Genomic DNA, 23,644 nt, shown 5'->3' with positions numbered 1-23,644 from the left:
GTGGGAACATTTTATTTCTGTAGAGAAAGCTGCTTACTGTATACATGCGTATAGCACAGAGCATGAAAATAGGAACCTTTATCAGCTGTCTAGCAATAACTGACATTCTGATGTCAATGTAAACAAGCTCGGTGATAGCTATTCTGTGTTCAGAAGCTTGGCCCGCCCATTCACATTGAGGTAATAAAGAGGAAGTATAATAGATACTATTCCTAACATCAGAAGAGAAAAATGTGGGAATATCTGCAGACTGAATTAAAATTTTAACATCAAAGAAATAGCTCACCTTAAAATGATCATCAAGATCACTAAAAAATGATTAAAGGTGCACGCAGTAATTTTTTACTCATTAATAACATTGCACACCTAAATAATTTTTTTGGAAACATATGTATAATATCATGAGCACTCACATGAGATAAAGACTCATATAGTCATATCAGTAACTATATAAAAGCTGTTTTACTCTACATGGAGAGGGTCTCCACATGAGGGGCGGCCATATTATAATCACATGACCAGCTGAATACTACTCGCTTAATCTCAGTAACAGCCCTGGTAATTGATACTTTCACTCGTCGATTAAATTAATCACAGCTGACTTTGAATAGTATATTTCTGCATTGGCATCTGAAACTGAAAAATGTTGTGTTTGAACGATGCTGCCTCTATGCACCTAGGTGTCAGTGTAAGTCTATAACAGCATGAAGAAAAACTTACTGAGTGCACCTTTAAACTTTGTGTTGTTTCTTACCAAAACTGTAAAATCATTTTGTTTCAGTAGAAGCGTTTGGGACACTCTGAAACACTTTATATCACAGGGTAGACAAATAGACAAATCAACAAAAATCATGGGCCTATCCCCTTGATACAAATAAAGACCAGAGTGGTACTAACACACCTGAATGTTCTACACAGCTGAGCTCCTGAAGCAACAGACTGGAAAAGTGTGCTCACCAGTAACAGTTTGGCTTGATAATACATCACTTTAGACGACAGAGTCGGTCCCAAGGTGACTTCTAATGTGAAAGAATATTAGCCTGCTTTGCATCATATCTGCCCAGAAACCAGTCAGTCCTCATTTATTAAGTGACCTTCCACAAATTGTTTTATAAATGAATAATAATAATAATAATTATGCTGGTTTGCTAGTTTTAGCTGGTTTAAGCTGGTCTCTCTTAGCCTGGCTAAACTGGTGTACAAGCTGGTTTAGTTAGACTTTTATTTAATTCCTTAGTGAAAGTGTCCAATAACAGGGTTGTTACTGAGATTAAGCAAGTAGTATTCGACTGGTCATGTGATCCTTACATAGCAGCTCCCAAGAGGGAGGGAGAGGGTCCTCCATATAGAATAAAACAGCTTTTATATACTTATATTTCTGGAGTCATCATCTCACATGAGTGGTCATGATTTTATACATGTGTTTTCTATTTATTTCTTTAGAAGTTTAGAAGAAACTTTTTAAATGAGGAAATAATTAATGAGTGCACCTTTAACAAATGAAACCTTTCTGTAATGTTTTAAAAACAGTTTGAATAATGCAACCATAAACATTCCAAACACTAATAGGCACTTTGTTGTCACATGACCTCATTATCTTTCTCAGAAATAAATATAGCAATTTTTGTTAATCTTTGTTTGTGTACAAAAATTTAACTTTTGTCAGTCCAATCAAATAATGAGTAAAAAAGAGATGTTTAAAATGGCAGCTTATGTTATTTGCAGGTCTTTCGTCAAACTGAAGAGGGAAGGTCAAGTTGGGCGCATTGCATTGGGAAACAGAGCGGAATGCTCAAACATTTTTTCAACATTTTGGCAAATGTATAAGGTCATCCCGGTATTCCATGCATACAGAAAATGTGCATCTTACCCAGGAATAGTAAGTGTATTATGGTAGAGTATGCTATTCTGAACACTGGTAAACAAACACTGCTACTGTCTTCCATTGGTCGAATAAATAGATAGTCCCGCCCCCAATTCACTCTATTGGGTAATTCTCAAAAAATACTGATTTTATTCAGATCACACCTTTTTTTTTTTTAAGTTAAAAATTTAAATAAAAGTTTCTCATTACTAGGGGTGGGTACAAATATTGATTTTCCCATGCATCGCAATCTTCATATGAACAATCTTGAAGATTATTATTAACATGTGCTCATCTAGAGACGCGCTTTACAAAAATGCTGTTTTTTTATTTTAAGAGGCAGTATTGATTTTAGCACTTGTTCAACAGATCAATGTAAATACTTGTAAATAGTACAAATTATACTATTAAAATATAATCATGTAACCAAAAATAATATATATGAAATATAAAATCTTATTTATTGAATTTACATAAATTTATTCATTTTAAAAAAGCAAAAATGTAACCAAAATGATAAATAACTAACAAATAAACATAATTACTCAAATTAAATCTTTTTCGTAATGTAACTAGTTAGAAGGTCCCTTTTATAATTAACAGCATTAGCTGGGAGAGAATTTCTGTCATATGTAAGCAAAAGGGACATTATAACTGAAATAAACCCTTATGAATCGATTTTGAATCGAGAACTTATGCATTGGAATCTAATTGAATCAGGAAATCTGTATCAATACCCAGCCCTACTCATTATGTAAAAAGGGCAATTATACTATCGTGTGCACTAGTTCAGGTGGGTGCGTGTTCGCACTAGTGTGTTGGTCAGGACATCTGAGTCAGGATTCAGTTTACAGAATTGTATGAAATTATTCAGACATGACAGCACAGTCAGACCACAGGGCATTTATTGTTCAACAGTCTCATATAGTGGACATTTATGTAGAAGTGGTCTGTAAATAACAAATATAACAATGAGTAGACAATAATCACGATAACCTTTCAACATTTGCAAGAAACAATCATATTCTTGAAGTATATAACATATACTGAAATATACATTATTGCAATACTATGTAGTGCCACTAGATGGCGCATGAAGCGCAACCGAATAAAGTAGGTGAAAGGTCATTATATTTTGCTGCGTTATTAAATGGCACGGTAAATGTGACGAACGACATGTAATCAACAATCCACACATGTACAATACTACATACCATAAATGTATTACCTACTGAACATCCCTGAAAACTACTGAATGAAGAATTAAACTTATTAAGGCGGCAATACAAAACACTAACTTGTACACGCGAATACTATACTGCTCGTGCGAGTAAACAAGCTAACAATAATAAACCAATAAGTCATACAATCAATTGACTAACACAAATATAGAGTCACCTAGTAAAGTACAGAAAATCGCACTTACGTATTTTCAATGACTCACTAAAGGGAATGTCCACTTTATGGAAAAAGTTTTGCTAATTTTTCAGCCTCAGGAAACTTAATGCTCATCTCTCTTCAGCGGGCACACACTGGCTGCATGGCTGACGTCACGCAGAAGAGAGCACGCTTATTGGCGGTGTCTTCTTAACACTGCCGCCCCCAAATATGCTAAGCATATTTGTTCCTTTATAGGCTTAATCAGTTTGTAGGGGCCAAGTCCTGAACAGATAAATCCTCATCTGAGAAAGAAGGAAGGGGAATCAAACGAGCAACCGGTCGGGTGTAGATCTTATCATTGATTTGGATCTCAGCTGCTCTAATACATCCATCTGAACCAGGGAAGGTTTTCATAACTTTGCCCACTAACCACAAGGCACGTGGGACCTGTGGGTCTACAACCATAACTACATCTCCAGTGGAAATGTTCCTAACCTCAGAAAGCCACTTGTTACGAGACTGTAGTGTAGGTAAGTAGTGATGGATGAAGCTCGACCAAAACTGATCAGCCAATACCTGACTTTGCCTCCATCTCCGCCGCCCCATGAGTTCAGTGGCTGGATAGACCACTGGTGGCAAGGAACTATCTGACCGCCCCATAAGCAGGTAGTTAGGCGTAACAGGATCAACATCAGCTATGTTACTTGAGGTATATCCTAGTGGCTTACTGTTTAAAATGCCTTCAACTTCAATGAGGACTATCAGGAGCACCTCTTCGGTCACAACCTGTGATCCAATGGTGGTGCGTAGGGCATTTTTCACTGACCGAATCTCTCTTTCCCAGGCTCCGCCAAAGTGTGGAGCATTTGGTGGGTTGAAGCGGAAGGATATTTTCTGTTTGGCCAGCTGTTGTTGTAGTTGAGGGCTGAGAAAAGAAAAGGATTCTTGGAGCTCTCTTTCTCCTCCACGGAAATTGGTGCCCTGGTCTGAGATTAATTCAAATGGTGTGCCACCGAGCTACAAACCTCCTTAAGGCCATCAGGAATGAGTCTGTATTAATGGAAGTGAGAAGATCCAGATGTACACTTCTTGTAGTGAGGCACTTAAAGATTACTCCCCACCTCTTCTCACAGCGCCTGCCAATTTTAATTTGAAATGGCCCGAAACAGTCCATTCCAGTACTGTAGAATGGTGGCTTATGTTGTCTCAAGCGGGCTGGCGGTAGATCTGCCATTTTGGGAATAACTGGCTTGCTCTTCCACTTTTGACACTCTTTGCATAGATGCTGCTGCTTGCGAATGGCTTCGCGTCCTCTCAATACCCAGAAGTTTCTCCTCATCTCTGCAAAAACTCTCTCGGGTCCTGGGTGGCAGAGCTTGCGATTGTAGTCCTGGATTACTAATTTAGTGCTGAAATGATGAGGATGTAGAACTATGGGGTGAATTGCTGATGATTCCAGTCCTTCAGCCCGTCGCAGACGACCACCAACTCTGACAAGCTGACTGGACTCGTCGAATTCTGGTGCAAGGGTAAGTAACCGACTGGTTGACTGTACAGGCTTTCCAGGAACTGTAAGTAACAGGATCGGGAATACATGGGAGAATAATTTCTGTTGAAATGCCACAAAAAATTCCCTTACGGTGCTCTGCTTTGTCCTCCGAAGATTGTAGACTAGGAGTTATTGGCCATGCTAACTCAGGTTCAAGGAGGAATGATGGTCCTTGACTCCATCTATTGGTCACTGACAGGTCTTTGAGGGTTTTACCCCGGGTTAGGTCATCTGCTGGATTCCTATCAGAGTCCACGTACCGCCAGGTACACCCTACTGTGAGGTCTTGGATCTCCGCTATCCTTGTTCCGACAAATACCTTGAATCGGTATGATTCTGAGTTGATCCAGGCGAGTACCGTTATGGAGTCTGTCCACATAAACACTCTACTTATTTCCGCAGTAAGTTCAGTCTTAAGCAGTTTGGCTAGCTGAGCACCATTCAGGGCTGCGCATAACTCCAATCGAGGTATGGTATGTCTTCGCTTAGGAGCAACTTTAGATCTGGCCATTATGAAGGCAAGCTGGACTTGACCTCTATAATTTTCTGTGTGCAGATACGAGACAGACCCATAAGCCTGCTCAGAGGCATCACAAAAGATGTGTATCTGTCTGGTAACCTGGAACTGGTCAGTGTCTAAAGATACAAAACAATGAGGCAGGGAAATGCTAGCTATGGTAGGAAGTTCTTCTTCCCAGTCATTCCAGGATTTCAAAAGGTCACCAGGTAGGTTGGGATCATCCCATTCCCTCTGCTTATCCCACAACCTTTGTACCAAAACTTTAGCTCTTGTGGTAAATGGGATGACGAAACCAAGTGGGTCGTACTGAGTTGCGAGCACTCTGTAGATGTAACGAAGGGTACGTGGTCCAGGCTTCACTGGTCGAGGTTTATACCCAAGGGTGTCCAATTGGCAGTACCACTTTAACCCTAGTGTAGATTCCTGTATGTCAGTCCAATCTTGTGACAGCCACAATTCTGTAATGTTGGATCTTGCGTCTGCTGGCAGGTGCTCAACCACACTTGGAACATTACTTGCCCACTGACGAAGATCAAAACCACCACTGGTCAGGATTTGGCGGAGTTTATCCACCAGTTGTTTTGCTTCCTCAGGTGACTGTTGGCTCTGCAAGCAGTTGTCTACATAGAAATGTTTCTCTACTGTGACTCTGACATCATCATTGGGCTTGCTGTGGTCCATGATGTGCTGTTGAAGGGCGTAAATGGCACAGCACGGGCTACAAGTGGTGCCAAAGGGTAACACCTGCCACTTGTAGACATCAGGAGGTTTGGTTCCATCAAGGTCCCGCCACACAAAGCGGAGATGTTTATCTTCTGGAAGAAGGCGGACCTGATGGAACATCCCTTTGATGTCACCACTTATTGCCACTCTGTGCTCACGAAAGCGTAACAGGACGCCCAATAAGGAGGGGCCTAACGCTGGTCCAGGCAGTAAGTAGTCATTCAAGCTGTAGCCTCTAAACTGGAAGGAACAGTTGAAAACCACACAATTCTTTCCATTATGATGAACCATATGGTGAGGAATGAACCATGACTCACCATCAGTGTTGACTTCTTCAGGAGGAAGTTTGCGTGCATAGCCAGAGACTTCCAGCTTCCTTATCTCTTCCTTATATGCAGCAGCTTTAATGGTGTCCCTTTCCAGACGCTTCTCTATGCTCCTTAGGTTTGGTAATACAGCCTCTTTAGAAGCTTGAAGAAGAGCCATGTCTTTCTTGCGAAGGAGTGGGGTAGCATATCGGCTAACTCCATCAACCAGTACTCTCCTGGTCTGAGTCTGTAGAAGGGTAAGAGCTTCTTGATCTTGTTTTGACCTTGTGAGCAGCCCTTCGGATCTAATGAGGAGGACATCGGCCTGCCAGAGTCTTTCGACATTCTGGAAAAGCTCCACCATTGAAGGTTTAATGGTGATATGCAGACACTGCTGTGACTTCAATTTCTCTTCAAGAACTCGTGCTGGACCTTGCAGAGTCCAACCCAGACGTGTCTTAATGGCTGCCGGACCACCTGGTGGACCAAGGCGGACTGGTTCTGTAGGGGTTATTAGGTGAGGATGGTCTGCTCCGATCAACAGCATTGGGCTGGCTTTGTGAATGGGCTGAAGTGGTAGACCTCTCAAGTGGCTGTATTTCTGCTGAAGGGCTGCAACCGGATAGGAATGTTCTGCTAGGCTCAAGGGTTCCGCTGTAAAGGCTCTCCCGATGAGATAGCTCTTATTCGGTTGAGAGGGTGTGGAGATCCTGAAGGAAACTGCTGTGCCATGGAGTGTTGTTATGTCCTGCCATATAGTCCTCAAGGCTAAGTCCTCTGACTTCCTGTGAGACCTAGTCTTTGAGCTGCAGATGACAGAAGGATTGTGCGCTCTGAACCGTCATCAAGCACGGCATATGTGTCTAAGCTCTGACCCTTGTGTTGCAAGATAACTCTAATGACCTTAAGAAGGACTCGATTAGACCCTTCAGGCCTGTCCATGTACAGCGGTGTATTAGTAGAGCTGACAAGGCAGGTGCCTTCCTTCATTGGCTTAACATTCACATCATGGAGGATTTGCAAGTGCCTTCCATAGCACAGACGACATGGCTTCTTCAGAGTGCAATGCACAGCTCGATGGGAGCGTCCACACTTCCAACATCTATTATTTGATTTTATCCAGTCAGTCACTTGGTCTTTGGAAAGTGCTTGGAAGGACGTACACTGGCTCAGGTAATGGTTTTTTCCATCACAGTAAGGGCAGAAGGCGATGCTTTGATTTGTGCTCTTAGCTGACTGCGGCAACACCGGTAATAATGATTGATCTGTACCATGGAGTATTGTGGTTGCTTGATATTTCACCTTGGAATCCCTACGGAAGTCTGTTCTTTGTCTGACTCTGTGAGCTTTGCCTCCATCAATGCTTTCATGGTCTTGACACCATGACTCGAACTTGAGCCACTTAGCAAAGTCAATAAGTGTGTACACAGTACCCGGTTCGTAACTCATGTGCCTTCTAAAGGATGACCGCAACTCTGGAGGTAGTTTAGTGAGGAGTCGAGCAACATGAGATCCACATCTTAATTCAACTTCTCCTTCTGCACCCAGTGTCTTCAGGAGACCTACCAGTGCCTGGATTTGTAGAGCAAAGTGTTCAAAGCCTGCAGTATCTCCAGACTGGACATCCTGGGAGCCCATAACAGTAGCTATTCTATTTAGAGCGAGTTGGTGAGGTCGCCCAAACCTCTCAGTGAGTGCTGCCATAGTGTCTGAATAGGGAGTAAGGGAATTCAAGAATGAGTCTTCCATTAACTTCAAGTGGTCAACTAGAACCTGGTACTTAAAGAGTTCAGTTGCGTCCTCTGGCAACAAATTACTCAAGGCTAACTTTAGGCGGGCAAATTCACCTGGGTCTCGACGGGAAAAATCAGGTATAGTTGGCTGAGGAACTCTGTAGGTTGTCTCCTGTCTATTCACATTCATCTGCCACCTCGGTGGGTTTGACGGTAACCAGTAGGGCTGCATGAAATAATGCGCATCGGGCATTGAGGGAGTAGGGGCTGATCTATCCATCTCTGGCTGTTGTTGAACTGGAGGAGTAATATGATGGACATTACTGTCTGTACTGTAAGGGTTTGTACTCTTTGGAGTAGGAATTCTACGTGGTGCTGGTATTGGATGAGCACGGGTTGATGGTTTATGTGCAGGTGTTTCTGACTCCCTGTAAACTTTTGTTTAGCAGTGTTAGATGACCTCTGACTTGACTGGCTCCTCGTTAACATGTCTTGCATAATTTCTGTCAGTCGTCTGATCTCCTCCTTCATTGATAATTGAGATTGACAAAGCTCTCTGTTCTCCTTTTCAATGTCATGCACTGTCTTGTGAAGATCCAGAGGTAAGGAACGGGTGTGGTCGTCTTGTGCACTCCACTGGTCTCTACTGAGAAACCATGACTCTCTTTGTGGACCTGTTACCTCTAAAGAATCAGGTGATCCACTTTCGGCTCCCTCTTCTGAGCTGTAATCTCGGGTAGTTTGCAGACGATCAAAGGAGGTATAGTCCCACTGTTTATCTTCTCGCCCATGTGTCTGCTGTGCTATCTGTATGAAAGGTACCGTAACTTGAGAGTTCGGTGGATACTGAACCTCGAAGTCTTGGAGGTATGCTGGCTGACGAACTGAACGTCTAGGCCATGCACCTTGGATCTGATATTCTATATTCTGGGGGTTTGACATCCTTAGTCTAGTGTAAACACTCTATCCGGCTCGAAGGACCAATGTAAAAAGGGCAATTATACTATCGTGTGCACTAGTTCAGGTGGGTGCGTGTTCGCACTAGTGTGTCGGTCAGGACATCTGAGTCAGGATTCAGTTTACAGAATTGTATGAAATTATTCAGACATGACAGCACAGTCAGACCACAGGGCATTTATTGTTCAACAGTCTCATATAGTGGACATTTATGTAGAAGTGGTCTGTAAATAACAAATATAACAATGAGTAGACAATAATCACGATAACCTTTCAACATTTGCAAGAAACAATCATATTCTTGAAGTATATAACATATACTGAAATATACATTATTGCAATACTATGTAGTGCCACTAGATGGCGCATGAAGCGCACCGAATAAAGTAGGTGAAAGGTCATGATATTTTGCTGCGTTATTAAATGGCACGGTAAATGTGACGAACGACATGTAATCAACAATCCACACATGTACAATACTACCATAAATGTATTACCTACGAACATCCCTGAAAACTACTGAATGAAGAATTAAACTTATTAAGGCGGCAATACAAAACATTAACTTGTACACGCGAATACTATACTGCTCGTGCGAGTAAACAAGCTAACAATAATAAACCAATAAGTCATACAATCAATTGACTAACACAAATATAGAGTCACCTAGTAAAGTACAGAAAATCGCACTTACGTATTTTCAATGACTCACTAAAGGGAATGTCCACTTTATGGAAAAAGTTTTGCTAATGTTTCAGCCTCAGGAAACTTAATGCTCATCTCTCTTCAGCGGGCACACACTAGCTGCATGGCTGACGTCACGCAGAGGAGAGCACGCTTATTGGCTGTGTCTTCTTAACACATTACCTTACTGCAATGAGTTTAAAATTGTTGCCGTAATGAGGTGACCAAACACAATTACACTAATAATAGTGTACCAGGAGTGGTGGTGGTGTAGTGGGCTAAAGCACTGAACTGGTAAGCAGAAGGTTGTTGGTTCGATCCCCACAGCCACCACCATTGTGTCCTTTAGCAAGGCACTTAACTCCATGTTACTCCGGGGGGATTGTCCCTGTAATAAGGGCTCTGTAAGTGGCTTTGGATAAAAGCATCTGCCAAATGCATAAATGTAAATGTAATAATAGAGGCACATATTACAAGTAAGCAAAGAAAAACTAATTTAGACATCATGCGCATTTGCACATTTACAGCATATTACCCTTGTAATTACCAGTTTGTAACCTAAAAAATGTCCTCGTAAACCACCCAAACCTGGCCACACACACACTTCCCTTGTTCAACAAAAAAACATAAATACACACACACACAGTTTCAATTAACTTACTGTACAAGCTGTTGTCATATTTCACACAGTTATGAACAAAAGCGATGAACTAAACTAGTTATTAACTAAAATGCTCCTAATGTAAACACAGGAAACCCCTTTAAGGACAATATAGGCTGAGCAGATGGACAAACATGTCCTGCTATAATAACTCCTCAGCAGGATGTATATGTGGTGGGGGGCAGGTGGTCCAGAGGCTGAGTGAGAATCCTGTCTCTGATTTCCTCTAAGCATGCAAGGCTCTTTCCTTATATCATTATGACAACTCCCTCAGGCCAGCAGCGCTTCTGCCCCCATTAGTGGGTAAGTGTGCGCACACATCTCTCGCCCTCTGAATCCAGCAAGCCACTGAAATCATTGCTCATCTTGTTACTTACAACCTGCATACCTCCATTTCAGAGACAAAACCAAATAATGAGCAAATTTAAAGGAACTGATCGGAAAGGGAGTCTGTGAGATGAGTCATTAGGTTTCTGAAATCGGAAGTTCTTAAAGATCCCTCCATGGAGGATCAATTTAACACCACCTGTGGTATTAACTCTATGTTCATGCAAATAGACATATTACACACATGTGGAAGTGATCAGTGTACACTTTTGCACCATTTTAATTTGACAAAAGACTGTTTGTGCTGCTGTACCTTTAGGAATTCTATGTGTAAATGGCCTCTGTTATGCCTGGCTGACCTCTTTGTATGTGAAATACATGAAAAGACATGGCTGTTAATCTCCAAACAAGACCAAACATCACTAAAAGTAGTCCATAAGACCATAAGAATTGCTACATCTTGAATGTTACAGTATATTTACATAGCATGCTAAACTTTTTTTTTTTTTTTTTTTAAATATGTGCCCCATACCAGAAGAGCCTCCACATGACAGTTATGACTTCTAGAGAGTGCTGATCCTTCTCTAAGCCGCTGGGGGACTTATTATCCAGTGCTTCAGTAAACACTTAAATGTTCCCACTGAGCTCTGAGAGAGTGGTACAGCTGGATAAAAGCGCCATTTCAATGCCTAATATGCCCAAATGAGTCTCAGAGCCAACGACAGGCACACTATCTTGCTAAGCCGCAGTTTCAGATCCTGTTCTACTGAAAGGACTCACTGTGGCCTGTTCTTCACCCATCCCCAATATCTGCAGAGCTTTAATGGGGTCAGCTGTGTCATTAGAGTTCAGAGCATGGCTAACTGAACAGTCCCTTCATTTCTATCAGGAAGACTCGCAGACTTGAATGAAATATAAGATGACATTGAATATAAATAATCAGTCAGAATAGGAGTAGGATTGAACAGGAGGGAAACTTTGTCAATAATTTGTTCAGAATTCATGGAAGTCCAGACTTTAAGCCCCTTCATTCAAAATTGTACAGGACCATTGTTCATCCATTGTTTAACAATGGTATTTGTAACAATAAGGCCATAACCACAGGAAAGACCATTGATGGCTCCTTATTACTGTGGTTAAGTCAATGTACATTGTCTCGTAATTTATGTTGGTACATGCAACAGTGTTGTTTCCCCTTATCATTGTCAATGCTGTTTAATGTCGAGGCTGTCTAGCCATTTGAGATGTTTAACTTCCTTCAAAGTGCTGTAATGCAGAACAACCTGTGTACAATTTCTAATGGCTTATATGAGTTTTGTGATCTGCGGCGCAATATCGAGGGAAGCATGGTTGAATCCAGCATGTAATCATCTCTGTGCTATCCTATTGTTGAAACGTGCAAAATGATAATGCGTGGATAATAAGAGAAGCCTGGTTGACATGTGCATTCCAGACATAGTATAGTGGAGACCACACTTCAGTCATGCTGTGCAAAAGACGCACATTCGTTTCAGACTAATGTAGTGCTTATAAAGCATTGAGATTAAAAATGGCTACATGTAATATAATTAAATTAAAGAGAAGACTCTGAACTGATCAAATAATCCAATAAGAAGCATGGACCACCAGACAAAAACATAACTCAATAATGTGGAAGGCTTTCTCATTTAAGATATTCTTGTGTTAAGAACATACTGTGCTGTGGCACACCGCCTCTGTTTTTAAAATATGTGAGCTACAATGCACAGATAGATTTCAATTAGTGGTCAAACTATTTTTGGTTTTCATTACATTTGGTCCCCTCAGTTTTATGTGTTCACAGCCTTGCCTTCAGGTGTAAAAGACGACAATATCCTTAGTGTCCAGCGGTTAAACTAAAAATAACACAAACATACATGTCATACATGTTTATCAGCTGCAACAGAGAGGGAACAGTGACCAGAGGAAGGTGATGTCATCGAGAATGTGGAGGAAATGAGAAAATAATTTTTAGCTCACAACTTGATTCCTTCACTAAAGCCTTTTTTGCTCACTATTTCATTTCCATAAGAATTAAGGTTGAATTAATGGCCGCAACTTAAGTTAAATTAAGGCAATATTGAAGCTGTGGAGATAAAGTTTTATGATATAATATTAGGGCCCCACTGCAGAAACTTATGTGTGACTTAAATGGTTCCAGCTAAAATCGGGAGTGTGCTTCTACGCCACTAGCACCACCAAACTGAATTGCACAAATATTGACTGTTTTCAAATAGGTTTCCTAAACTCCCATCTTCCATTAGTCCCCCATTGAAAGCAACGAAGAAACTTTAAAAATGAATTCACTTCCTGAAAAACACATTATGAACGTTAAAACAACTGTGATTTGCAGTAGCAAATAGTAAGTATACTATTGCTTATCGGAGGCAGGTGGGGTTTATAATTGAATGGGATGGGTCATTCTCATTATATAGATTCTCATATGTTTTGTCAGTTTTCTCTGAAAAGAAATTGTATATCTGCTAAAAGCTAGTTTGTCCAACTTTGACTAACACACCAGCATAGGCAAACTCAAAGCTTGCAGGCATGAAGTAAAAGCCACAAACTTAGATTTTGATTTCATTCAAGTCTTATTTATAATACAAGAGTATGCAATAAGTGTTATGCATCCCAGAGCCACAAACGTAAAGGGTTAAGCGGGACTTTATGCTAAGCAGCATCATGCAACTGCACTTAGCATGACAACTGACTCTGTGTCTACAACTGGAATGTTAACTCAATCTGGACTCCAAGCTTTCATGACTGTCACAAGTTTCAGCTGAACCCTCAGCCAATTCAATTAAGCACTACGGGCGAAGCATTCTCTTCTATTGGCAAAATGAAAAGCAAACAGTGCTAGCAGTGTGCTAACCCTCCAATGCTTGGGAGAGGAACTGACCTAGAGGGTTTTAGTCAGGGGTGTAGATTCCAGGAGGGATGGGCTGGAGGTAACCCCCACAATAATCAAAACAAGCAAGTACAACCCTCCTAGAATGTATTCCATGATCAATGAAAACATGTAAATAATTCACACTGCAATTTATCTTTTTAATTAAATATTAAAGGGATAAATTACAAAAAATGACTGTACCTATTTTGAGCTTTGCCAGTCCATCAAATCATATCAGCAAATTATGAAAAAAACATGGTGAAAAAATGGTAAAAAAAAAAAAACATTACAGAGTTTTAATGCCATTTTAGTGCTGATGTGTAGATGGAAACAATACGGACAAAAGACGGAAGGCTGTTGCATATGTGAATAGCAAAAAAGGTACTTTTACCATAACGTAGGTTTCAAGTGTTAACAATAGCTTGAAATTATACAGTATAACCTAACGTTATCCAATGCAACACTAGCTCGAGGTCCATCAGCTGGCCCAAAACTCTCTCACACTCTCCCAGAGCCACTGGACCATTCTTAATATTGAGCCTTTCTTTTCACGATCACCTCCAGAAACGGTAAGGTCCTAATCTCACTGTAAATATGAATAAGACTTTGTGCATAAGAGATCCTGATATGGTGTTTTAGCGTATGTTGAATTTAATAAAATACACCAGACATGTGCTTGGTGGTTACCTAGGAAGGAATGTCTTTAAAGTATCCAGGAGAGAACAGAGATGTAGCTTATCTTATTTCCTGCTGATACCCTAAATGAAATGTCAAAGGTTAAAGAAAATCTTATTCTATCCCTAAATGCCCCTCCAACCCTTTCTACTCAGTTGAGGTGAATAAAACAATAGTGTATGATGCATCTCCATCTTTATTGCTTTCTCTTTGTTTCTTTCAGTTTACTTTTATCCTGCCCTCTAACTATATTTAAGCTTTACTTTAATCTTTATTTAACATATTTTGTAAAAAACAAAATCACAAGAGGCATTCCTGCCTACGTTGGCACGTTTAAATTGTTATTTTCAATTTAAATATAAGCTACAGGGCATCTTTGACAGTTCCAACGTGTCTTGCAGTTTTATCAACCTCAAGCTGTCTACGAATGCTGCGTTTTTAAGATGCTGTGTTAAGGAAATGCCATAGTATTGCAATTTGCATCTAGACAAGCATTAGTGGCATGCATTTTTGAATACATCATCATTTACAAGTGCCAAACTATGAATGAAATCAGTCACTACGTGGAGTACTGCACATGTACTGGTGGATGCAAAACAAAGACGTGACTTTACTCACCATATTACCAGACTGGTTATAACAACGGCCCATGTGACACAGCAGGTTTTGGGCCTCTTGACTTCCTCATCCTCTTCCCTATGATAGCAGCACAGGCAGGTCAGATATGCACACAGCACCAGCAGACTCAAGCCCAGACCCACCGCAGAAACACAGAGCAGGAAGATCAAAGACTGCAAAACAGAGTCACATAAGCATAGGACAGATGGTCAATTAAAAAAGGAAGCAGAAAAACACACATTTTTCAATGTTCAATTACTTAATTCTCTCCCAGTTTAATGTATATCAACTATAAGTAAGCCATTCATAGGTTGATTAGTCCACAAAGTGTAAACGTTGGCACCATCAAAACATTTCTCCGTTTTTTTGAGCATTCCGCCTAGCCCGACATAGCAACACTGGATCATAAAATGGCATGAGTTTCTGGACCAGGATCATCCAGTAGCGTGAGTTTCATTGACCAAAAATTGCAGACAGGAGAACATTCATTATGTTTGCAATAGAGCGCAACAGTACCCGCCCACTTTTCATCTATTTTGGTTTTGTAAGTGTTCCTATAAGTATAGTATGAATATATTTTAAGTTTATTAAAAAATATTCACATATACTGTATACAAATATAAATGTAGTTTGAGAGTGTTGGGAGACCGACTGGTCACGGCTGGACACATATGGTACGTTTTGTTGGATCGTTTGGTGCACTTTGTTGGCAGATTCTCTGATTCGTGAATCTTTTCAGCTGGATCATGAGCAGTATAGTTCTTTACCAGAATTTCCTCTATTTAATGCGTTGTTTTTTTTTATTAACTTGAATTACCATGGACTGATGGCTTAAAAACTAGTCCAGGGTGTTTCCCTGCCCGAGACAGCTGGGATAGGCTTCAACACTACCCGCTACCCTACATAGGGCAAGCAGCTTTAGAAGATGGTTGGATGGATGGATGAAGGCTTAAACAGGAGCATACTGTTTAACACTGATTAACATCCTCAAAGCTCATGGCAGGTCTGTCTATAAGTTATTATGAAAAATATTTTCCCCCATGGAAAAAAAAACCTAGTCTCATGGAATAACCATTACTACAACAAAGTTTTTGCAACTTTGTGTTTTATGTACTTTCACACAAATCAGGAATTGAACAGCTGATTATGACTTTATAAACCCTTTGTAACGAATGAGGTCGGAGTCAGACAAGGGATGAGGATCCAAATGCGGGTTTACTGATTAAAGGAAACAAACAGGCATGAATAAACAAAACTACCACGATGGGCAAATGAAAACAAGACACGAAAACACAGGAACTGGAACACGGGAACACAGGCATGGAATAAACAAAACTACCACGATGGGCAAATGAAAACAAAACACAGGAACTGGAACACGGGAACACAGGCATGGGAGCGAGCACAAACTACGTACAACAGCATTCAACGACAGACAAGGACTAAACCAAAAACCAGGATATAAATACAAAAACATGGGAAAAAGGGGCAAATGAACAAACAGAACACAAACTAGGTGACAAGGTGATTAACAGAAACCAAAGGCAAATTAACAAGGGCAGGTGAAAACAATGAACAGTGAACACGAGGGAAAACAAGACTATGGAGGTACAAGGGTGACAAAAGTGAAAACTAAGGAATAACAAAAGTGACAAAATTACAAACAAAGGGCAACAGTGAGACAAGACAGGGTAACCGTTACACCCTTATTTTTCACACTATTACTCACACACTGCTATGTTATAATATCAAATACTTTTACTCTAAAGCATCATTTGCAAAATTATACATTTGAATCCTTGTATTACAGACTCACCTACATTTACACACTTATTCCAATGTGATAACTTCTGCAGTATAGCTCACCAGATAGAGTGTTGGACTTTAGACTTGGAAGACTGCGGTTCGAGACCAGCCAAGGTCACAAGCTGACACGTGAGACAAAAGTGTGAGAGATTTTCTAGAGTAAATGAGCTTTTCATTTCTCATTTCGTTTTTTTGACACTGTCGGTTAGGTTTACGTGTTGGTTTACGGTAAGGATGTCTGTTTAGTGTCTACCTCTCATTTCATTTTAGATTGCTGTTGGTTAGGTTTAGGTTAATGTTTTAGGTTAGGGAGGAACGTTTTATTCATGAAAACCTCCATCTAATATTCACCTTAAAACTATTGTCTTATTACAACACCATTGCACTTGTTTTTGGCAGCCTCGCTGAACACTTCACAGGGAAACTGCAGCAAACGTGTAATAAGGCTTGTAATTCCATTTTGCAAAAATGTTGCCACAGTCAAATCATTTTCATGAGACCAGGCTTGAAAAAACGTATATGATTTTTACTTCCGAAACCAGACTGTTGCTCTCTATTCTGTTTGAACAGAGCCGTTCAGTCATGACTTTAATTTGTAGGCCAATCTGGAAGGCTAATTCACCATGTGAGTAAGGTCTGTGGTAAACATTACATAAAGAGATTTTGATTGTGTAAATTAAACATAAATTACACAGTCATCCATAATATGAGAATTGGGAAATGTGTTTTTTTTACAAAGTTGCTACATAAGACATGTGGCATGGGTATGTGGTTATGCGTCGGTCTGCGGAGACAGGTGTTAGGGGTAATTATGAACCAAGTGACAAGCCTTAACGCTCTCTCTTACCCGCAGACCGACACATGACCACGTCCCCATGCCACAAAGACAAAAATGGTTGTCCGGTTCCTCCAGCATGTAATCTCACAACATTGTAGTAGTTGTAGTCCTTATTTTGCAACTTCATTTTTTTTAAATTAGACTTCAGAATGACTGCATGTAATTTGTGATGTAGAACAAAGCTAAAACATTTCTTCAAATGCTGTTAACCACAGATCATATAAATCTGAAACTTCAAGAGGAAACACATGACTTGTAAATGCTAATTCTCTTCAAAGTTTTAGGACTGAAAACTGAACAACTCTTTAACACACTTTAATTTTAATGAACGATTGTCTCAGTTATTATTGATGCAGTGAAAAAGAAAGAACATACAGTACAATAAAGGCACCACAGCTTCTGAAAACCAAGAGCAAGCAATTGTGAAAGGGCTACACTTAATTGTCGTACATGGTCATTTGTATGTAGTACTTTGTGAAGGTATCTTTGAGGAAAGACTAAAAGGGGTTAGATAAAGTTTTTTCCTGAACAGTCTATATGTAGAAAAACAGAGCAGTGCGATTATGTGTCTTGATGTCATGCCTTGAACAGCTGTGGGTGGATAAATCATGCATTTGTTGTTATGAGGGCGAGCTTGGGCCCACATGCATGTCGTCATGGTAACCCACATGGACTGAGGCTATATACAAATGATCAGTCTTTGAGTTCAGCATCATGTGATCAAAGCACGACATAAAGCCTTGTGATACAGGGCTTGCAGAAGGACAGAGAAAAAGCCTGATATGAGAAGAAGACACTGATACAGGAGCTGGGACTTCTGTTCATATCGATGCAAAACAAATACTTTTGAACTTTAAAGCCAGTAAGCTAAAATCAGTTTGATTTGTCACATTAGATAAGCACTGTATATGCTCTTAGAAAAATGACTAAAATCACCAAAGGGTGGCATGTAATTATTTATATTGCCATTACTGATATGACCAACCCAACAAATAAGACCTTGATAAGCTCTGTTTGAATATTAAAAGGCAAATATATATATATATATATATATATATATATATATATATATATATATATAAAAAGATGAGATAATAAGAAAAAAATTACTTATGCCGTCATTTAAGATTGCAGGCTCCACCCACAGAAAAATCACAAATAAAATCTTTAACCGTTTCTTCTAGACAGCAATTCGGTGATTATTTTGAAACCAATAAAGGGAATTTACTGGTCAAAAACTGTTTCACGTTTTCTTCCACAGTAAGGAATTTTTCTCCAATGCAACGTTGACGTTTTCAAGTATGCATTAATATGGTTGGTCAGTCAAAAATCAAACTGTAAGGGAGTTACGATGGGCAAGGAGGAGGCGAGAACCGGCTTGTCAATATAAATAATAATTTAATTAAACTCAAAACCAAAACACACAAACATAAACATAAACACACACATGAAGGACATGCCCATAATTCTCTCTCTCTCTCGAACCGTCATCACCGGCCGCCTTTATCCCTCGCGCACCCCATCAGGCCGATTGGGGACCGGGCGTGCAACATTCTAGCCCGGCCCCGCCCCCTCCGCTCCACACAAACATTGTATAATTAAGGCTTCAATTTAAGGGAAAAAAGCCTTTTTTCAAGCTTTTCACCACTTACAGTTTATTATTGTTATTGTTAATGATTAGACTAATCAATATTTATTAATTATCATTAACTACATGATACCAAATGAAACATTGGCATTAACGTGGTAATTTATGGTACTTTGTTAGTGTACTTAAAAGCATATAATCACAGGGCACCAATGAAACTGAACAGATTGTCAAAATAAATGTTAAAACATGTTACACCACACTATGTAATGTTTTCATTCTATTATCTATTTAATATTTGCATTTTTATTTGATATGAATTACAGCTCCAAAACCTGTGTAATGTCAATTCATCTCATGACATCATAAACCCTTAAAGGGATAGTTCACCAAAAAATGAAAATTCTCTCAACATTTACCCTCATGCCATTCCAAATGTGTGTGACTTTCTTCTGCTAAACACAAACAAAAAATTTTAGAAGAATATTTAAGCTCTGTAGGCCCATACGATGCAAGTGAATGGTGACCACAACTTTGAAGCTCCAAAAATTCCATAATAGCCAAATAAAAGTAATTCAAAGGATTTCAGTTGTTAAATCTATGTCTTCTGAAGCGATAAGTGTGGGTCAGAAACAGATAATTTTAAAAGTGAAGTGTAGATTTATAGTAAAAAGGATTTAAATATTGATCTGTTTATCTCCCGCACTTATCTTATCACTTCAGAAGACATAGATTTAACAACTGAAATCCTTTGAATTACTTTTATTTGCTATTATGGAATTTTTGGAGCTTCAAAGTTCTGGTCACCATTCACTTGCATCGTATGGGCCTACAGAGCTGAAATATTCTTCTAAAAATCTTTGCTTGTGATCAGCAGAAGATGTGGGTGGGTAAATGATGAGAGAATGTTCATTTGAGATTGAGTCCTGAGATTGATTTCAAAGAGGCAATTTCAAGGGCAGAATTTAACAGAGAAAATGTTTTGACAATCAGGTTATTCTAGAAGGAGAGACAAAATAAACTTGTGTTGCTGCTCCGTTAATTTATTCAAGCAAAGAAATTAATTGTTTAGGACATCTACTTTGTGCATGGAGGTGTACTGAATTGGAGGTGCATCTGTGGATGTATTTTAAGGCTTACCAAACTCTGTGCCTCTTTGCTTGACATCAAGGTAAAATCAAAAGAAATCAGCAAAGTAATAGTACACAAGTATAAACACCATGAGACCACATAGCATCATACCACTCAGGAAGGAGACAGATTCTGTCTCCTAGAGATGAACGTAGTTCGGTGTAAAAAGTGCAAATCAATCCCAGAACAACTGCAAAGGACCTTGTGAAGATGCTGGAGGAAACAGGTATATAAGTATCTATATCCACAGTAAAAACGAGTCCTATATCAACATAACCTGAAAGGCTGCTCAGCAAGGAAGAATCCACTGCTCCAAAACCACCATAAAAAAAGCCAGACTACAGTTTCCAAGTGCACATGGGGACAAAGATCGAACTTTTTGTAGAAATGTCCTGTGGTCTAATGAAACTAAAATTGAACTGTTTGGCCATAATGACCATCGTTATGTTTGGAGGATAAAGGGTGAGGCTTGCAAGTCGAAGAACACCATCCCAACCTTGAAGCATGGGGTGGCAGCATCATGTTGTGGGGTGCTTTACTGCTGGAGGAACTGGTGCACTTCACAAAATAGATGGCATCTTGAGGAAGAAAAATCATGTGGATATATTGAAGCAAAATCTCAAGACATTAGCCAGGAAGTTAAAGCTCATGGGTTTTCCATATGAACATTGACCACAAGCATACCTCCAAAGTTGTGGAAAAATGGCTTAAAGACAACAAAGTCAAGGTATTGGAGTGGCCATCACAAAGCCCTGATCTTAGTCCGATAGAAAATTTGTGGGCAGAACTGAAAAAGCTTGTTCGATGAAGGAGGCCTACAAACCTGAATTAGTTACACCAGATCTGTCTGGAGGAATGGGCCACAATGTATAGGCAATTATACCAAATACTAACAAAGTGTATGTAAACTTCTGAACCACTGGGAATTTGATGAAGAAATAAAAGCTGAAATAAATGTCAAAGTTCTCTCTACTATTATTCTGACATTTCAAATTCTTAAAATAAAGTAGTGATCCTAACTGACCTAAGACAGGGAATGTTTTCTATGATTAAATGTTAGGAATTTAAATGTATTTGGCTAAGTTGTATGTAAACTTCTGCAGGACTTCAACTATAATATTAGTTTTAAAAAAACACCTGCAGAAGTATCAACAGATAGGGGAAGAAAAACAAAAAGACACGGGAAGAAAAAGTTTCTCTGGAGACGAAATCTACTGCTAAGGTACAAATCACTGTGAATGGGACATAGAGTTTTTTTTTATGAGATCTGAGTGTGTTTCTGACACTATGATCATATTTGTGCTATTTTGAGTCTGTGTGCATGGCCAAGGTTTCTTTGACACCAATGAATCTGACCACTATACGAACAGTGTGCATAACTGCAAACAATACTACTTAATTAAATTGAAAGAAAATACACATACTCTCAAACACCCTCTTTATAAAAGTATTGTGAGATAAAATCAGAAAGCACTGCTCCAAACATAAGTTTGATATTGGGTCTATTATTTATCAAGACTTTATCACTATACAAATTGTATGGTGACAATACAAAACACCAGGCATTTGTTTGCAAAACATTTACCATACATTATTTGATTTTCAAAGCGTCATGATTTTTAATGTACTAATTATATTCCACATTTCAGATCAGGAGTTCTTCTCTTAAATGTAATAATGGATTATGTAAATAAATAGAATATGCATATAAAGAGTACAAGTCACAGACGTAAGCTATTCTGAGAGACACAGTTTTAAACAACTGTAACGAAGAAGCCTGTAATCTATAACAAGAATTACATTTCACACTAATCATGCATGTTCCAATACTACACCTACAAAAAAAAAAAAAGGCCACGGGTACAGCTGCCAGACCGGGACTAATTGTCACACTTTTTAACAGTGAATATTTCTCAGGCTAGGTTTATGTTTTGAAAGTCAATTTCTGTATAGACAAATACCAGAGAAAAACCCAAGTCTTGGAAAAAATAGGCATGTTGTCACACCATATAGGGTAAGTTCTCACAATGGTAACCTTATTGACATTTACAAGGCTAGCATTTGCACATGAATTTGGTATCATGAACTAACATTGAACAGTATCTTTACATTATGTATTAATTTTTGCAAATGTTAAATTATACATTTACAATTGTTTATTGTTTGTTCATGTCAGTTGATAATGCATTAAATGCTAACATTTTTAACATGAAATGTTTTATATGTTAAAATAAACATTAATCAAGTATAAGTGCTGTCAAATTATTGTTCATTGTTAGGCCTAGCTGATGTTAACTACTGTAATTAACTAATGTTAAGAAATACAACCTTATTGTCTCGTTATACTGCCATTTTGCACAACATAGCTGTTTTGTATGATATATTTTAGGCTCTTCAGCAAAATATAAATAGTAGTAAAACAATTATGAAACACTAAATTCATGACAACAGCAAGAATGGAAAAGGTACTTAGAAATACACATTTGACAACTTGCCTCAACCTGACAGAGTTTAGGCTTTTGTTAAAACACTTTGCTGAGTATATGCCAGTGTCGTTTTACTGTTTTCCCTCCTTTGCCCTACAGGAATTTAAAAAAATAAAAAAATAAGTATGATGATGATGACAATTTGTGGATTTTAGTTCCCCCCAACCGGTATAGATAGCCTCTGCTACACAAACTATAATGTAAAATCCTCAACCTCTCACCTGCTGATAGCTGGCGTCCTGCGGTTTAAATGTGTTATCAACCGCCAGGAAAGTAAAATTAAAATGCGGGAAATTGTGCAGCCAGTAGGTCCACCATGGGGCAATATAGTCCTGTCGCGCCGAGGCCATCCCGGAGGAGAAAATTAACTACACCACTGACTCAAGACGCGAGCGCTCCGGCAATCCTCAATGTTCACTTTAATATGCCAAACACAACACAGATCCGTCACCCCTGGATAAGACAAAATGAACATACAGGAAAACACCGCACACAAGTATTTCCCCTGATGCTTTGCGCGTAAAAGGATGCATAACACAAGAGTTTTGTGTGTCAAACCAACTCCACGCAGAAAGAGACCAGCTGTGATCTCTCAGAACACACTACCACTGACTGAAACTCTGCGCACCACACTACGCGCACTCCGGGAGCGCGCGTTCACCCATTGAACAGATGAGACAAGTTGTAAACAAGCTGTAAACGGTTGTATGTAACCTCGGTTTCCTGAGACGAAGGGAACGAAACATGAGTTTATTAACCCACATGGAAAGAACATATATGAGGATATATGCGCATATATGAAACATATATGCAGTTTATATGCACATATATGCTGCATATATATAGCATATGTGCACATATATGATCATATATATGCTGCATATATGC

The 23,644-nt window shown here is 39.3% G+C and overlaps 1 protein-coding gene across 1 annotated transcript in view; it reads right to left on the bottom strand.

Moving 5' to 3' along the window:
- Nucleotides 1-23,323, bottom strand: part of LOC127653225 (protein tweety homolog 2-like) — a 51,190-nt gene extending 27,867 nt beyond the window's left edge. Inside the window, exons 1-2 of the mRNA XM_052139830.1 lie at nt 22,978-23,323; nt 14,908-15,080 (exon numbers count right to left, since the gene is read on the bottom strand). Of these exons, the coding sequence (XP_051995790.1) occupies nt 14,908-15,080; nt 22,978-23,106 (302 nt within the window). The 5' untranslated portion in view covers nt 23,107-23,323. The remainder of the gene's footprint in view (nt 1-14,907; nt 15,081-22,977) is intronic.
- Between the last annotated feature and the right edge of the window lie 321 nt (nt 23,324-23,644).

Source organism: Xyrauchen texanus, chromosome 12 (genome assembly GCF_025860055.1).
Source record: "Xyrauchen texanus isolate HMW12.3.18 chromosome 12, RBS_HiC_50CHRs, whole genome shotgun sequence".
NCBI classification, from domain to species: domain Eukaryota; kingdom Metazoa; phylum Chordata; class Actinopteri; order Cypriniformes; family Catostomidae; genus Xyrauchen; species Xyrauchen texanus.
Note: the sequence above shows the minus strand (reverse complement) of the source record. Positions and strands in the feature narration are given on the sequence as shown.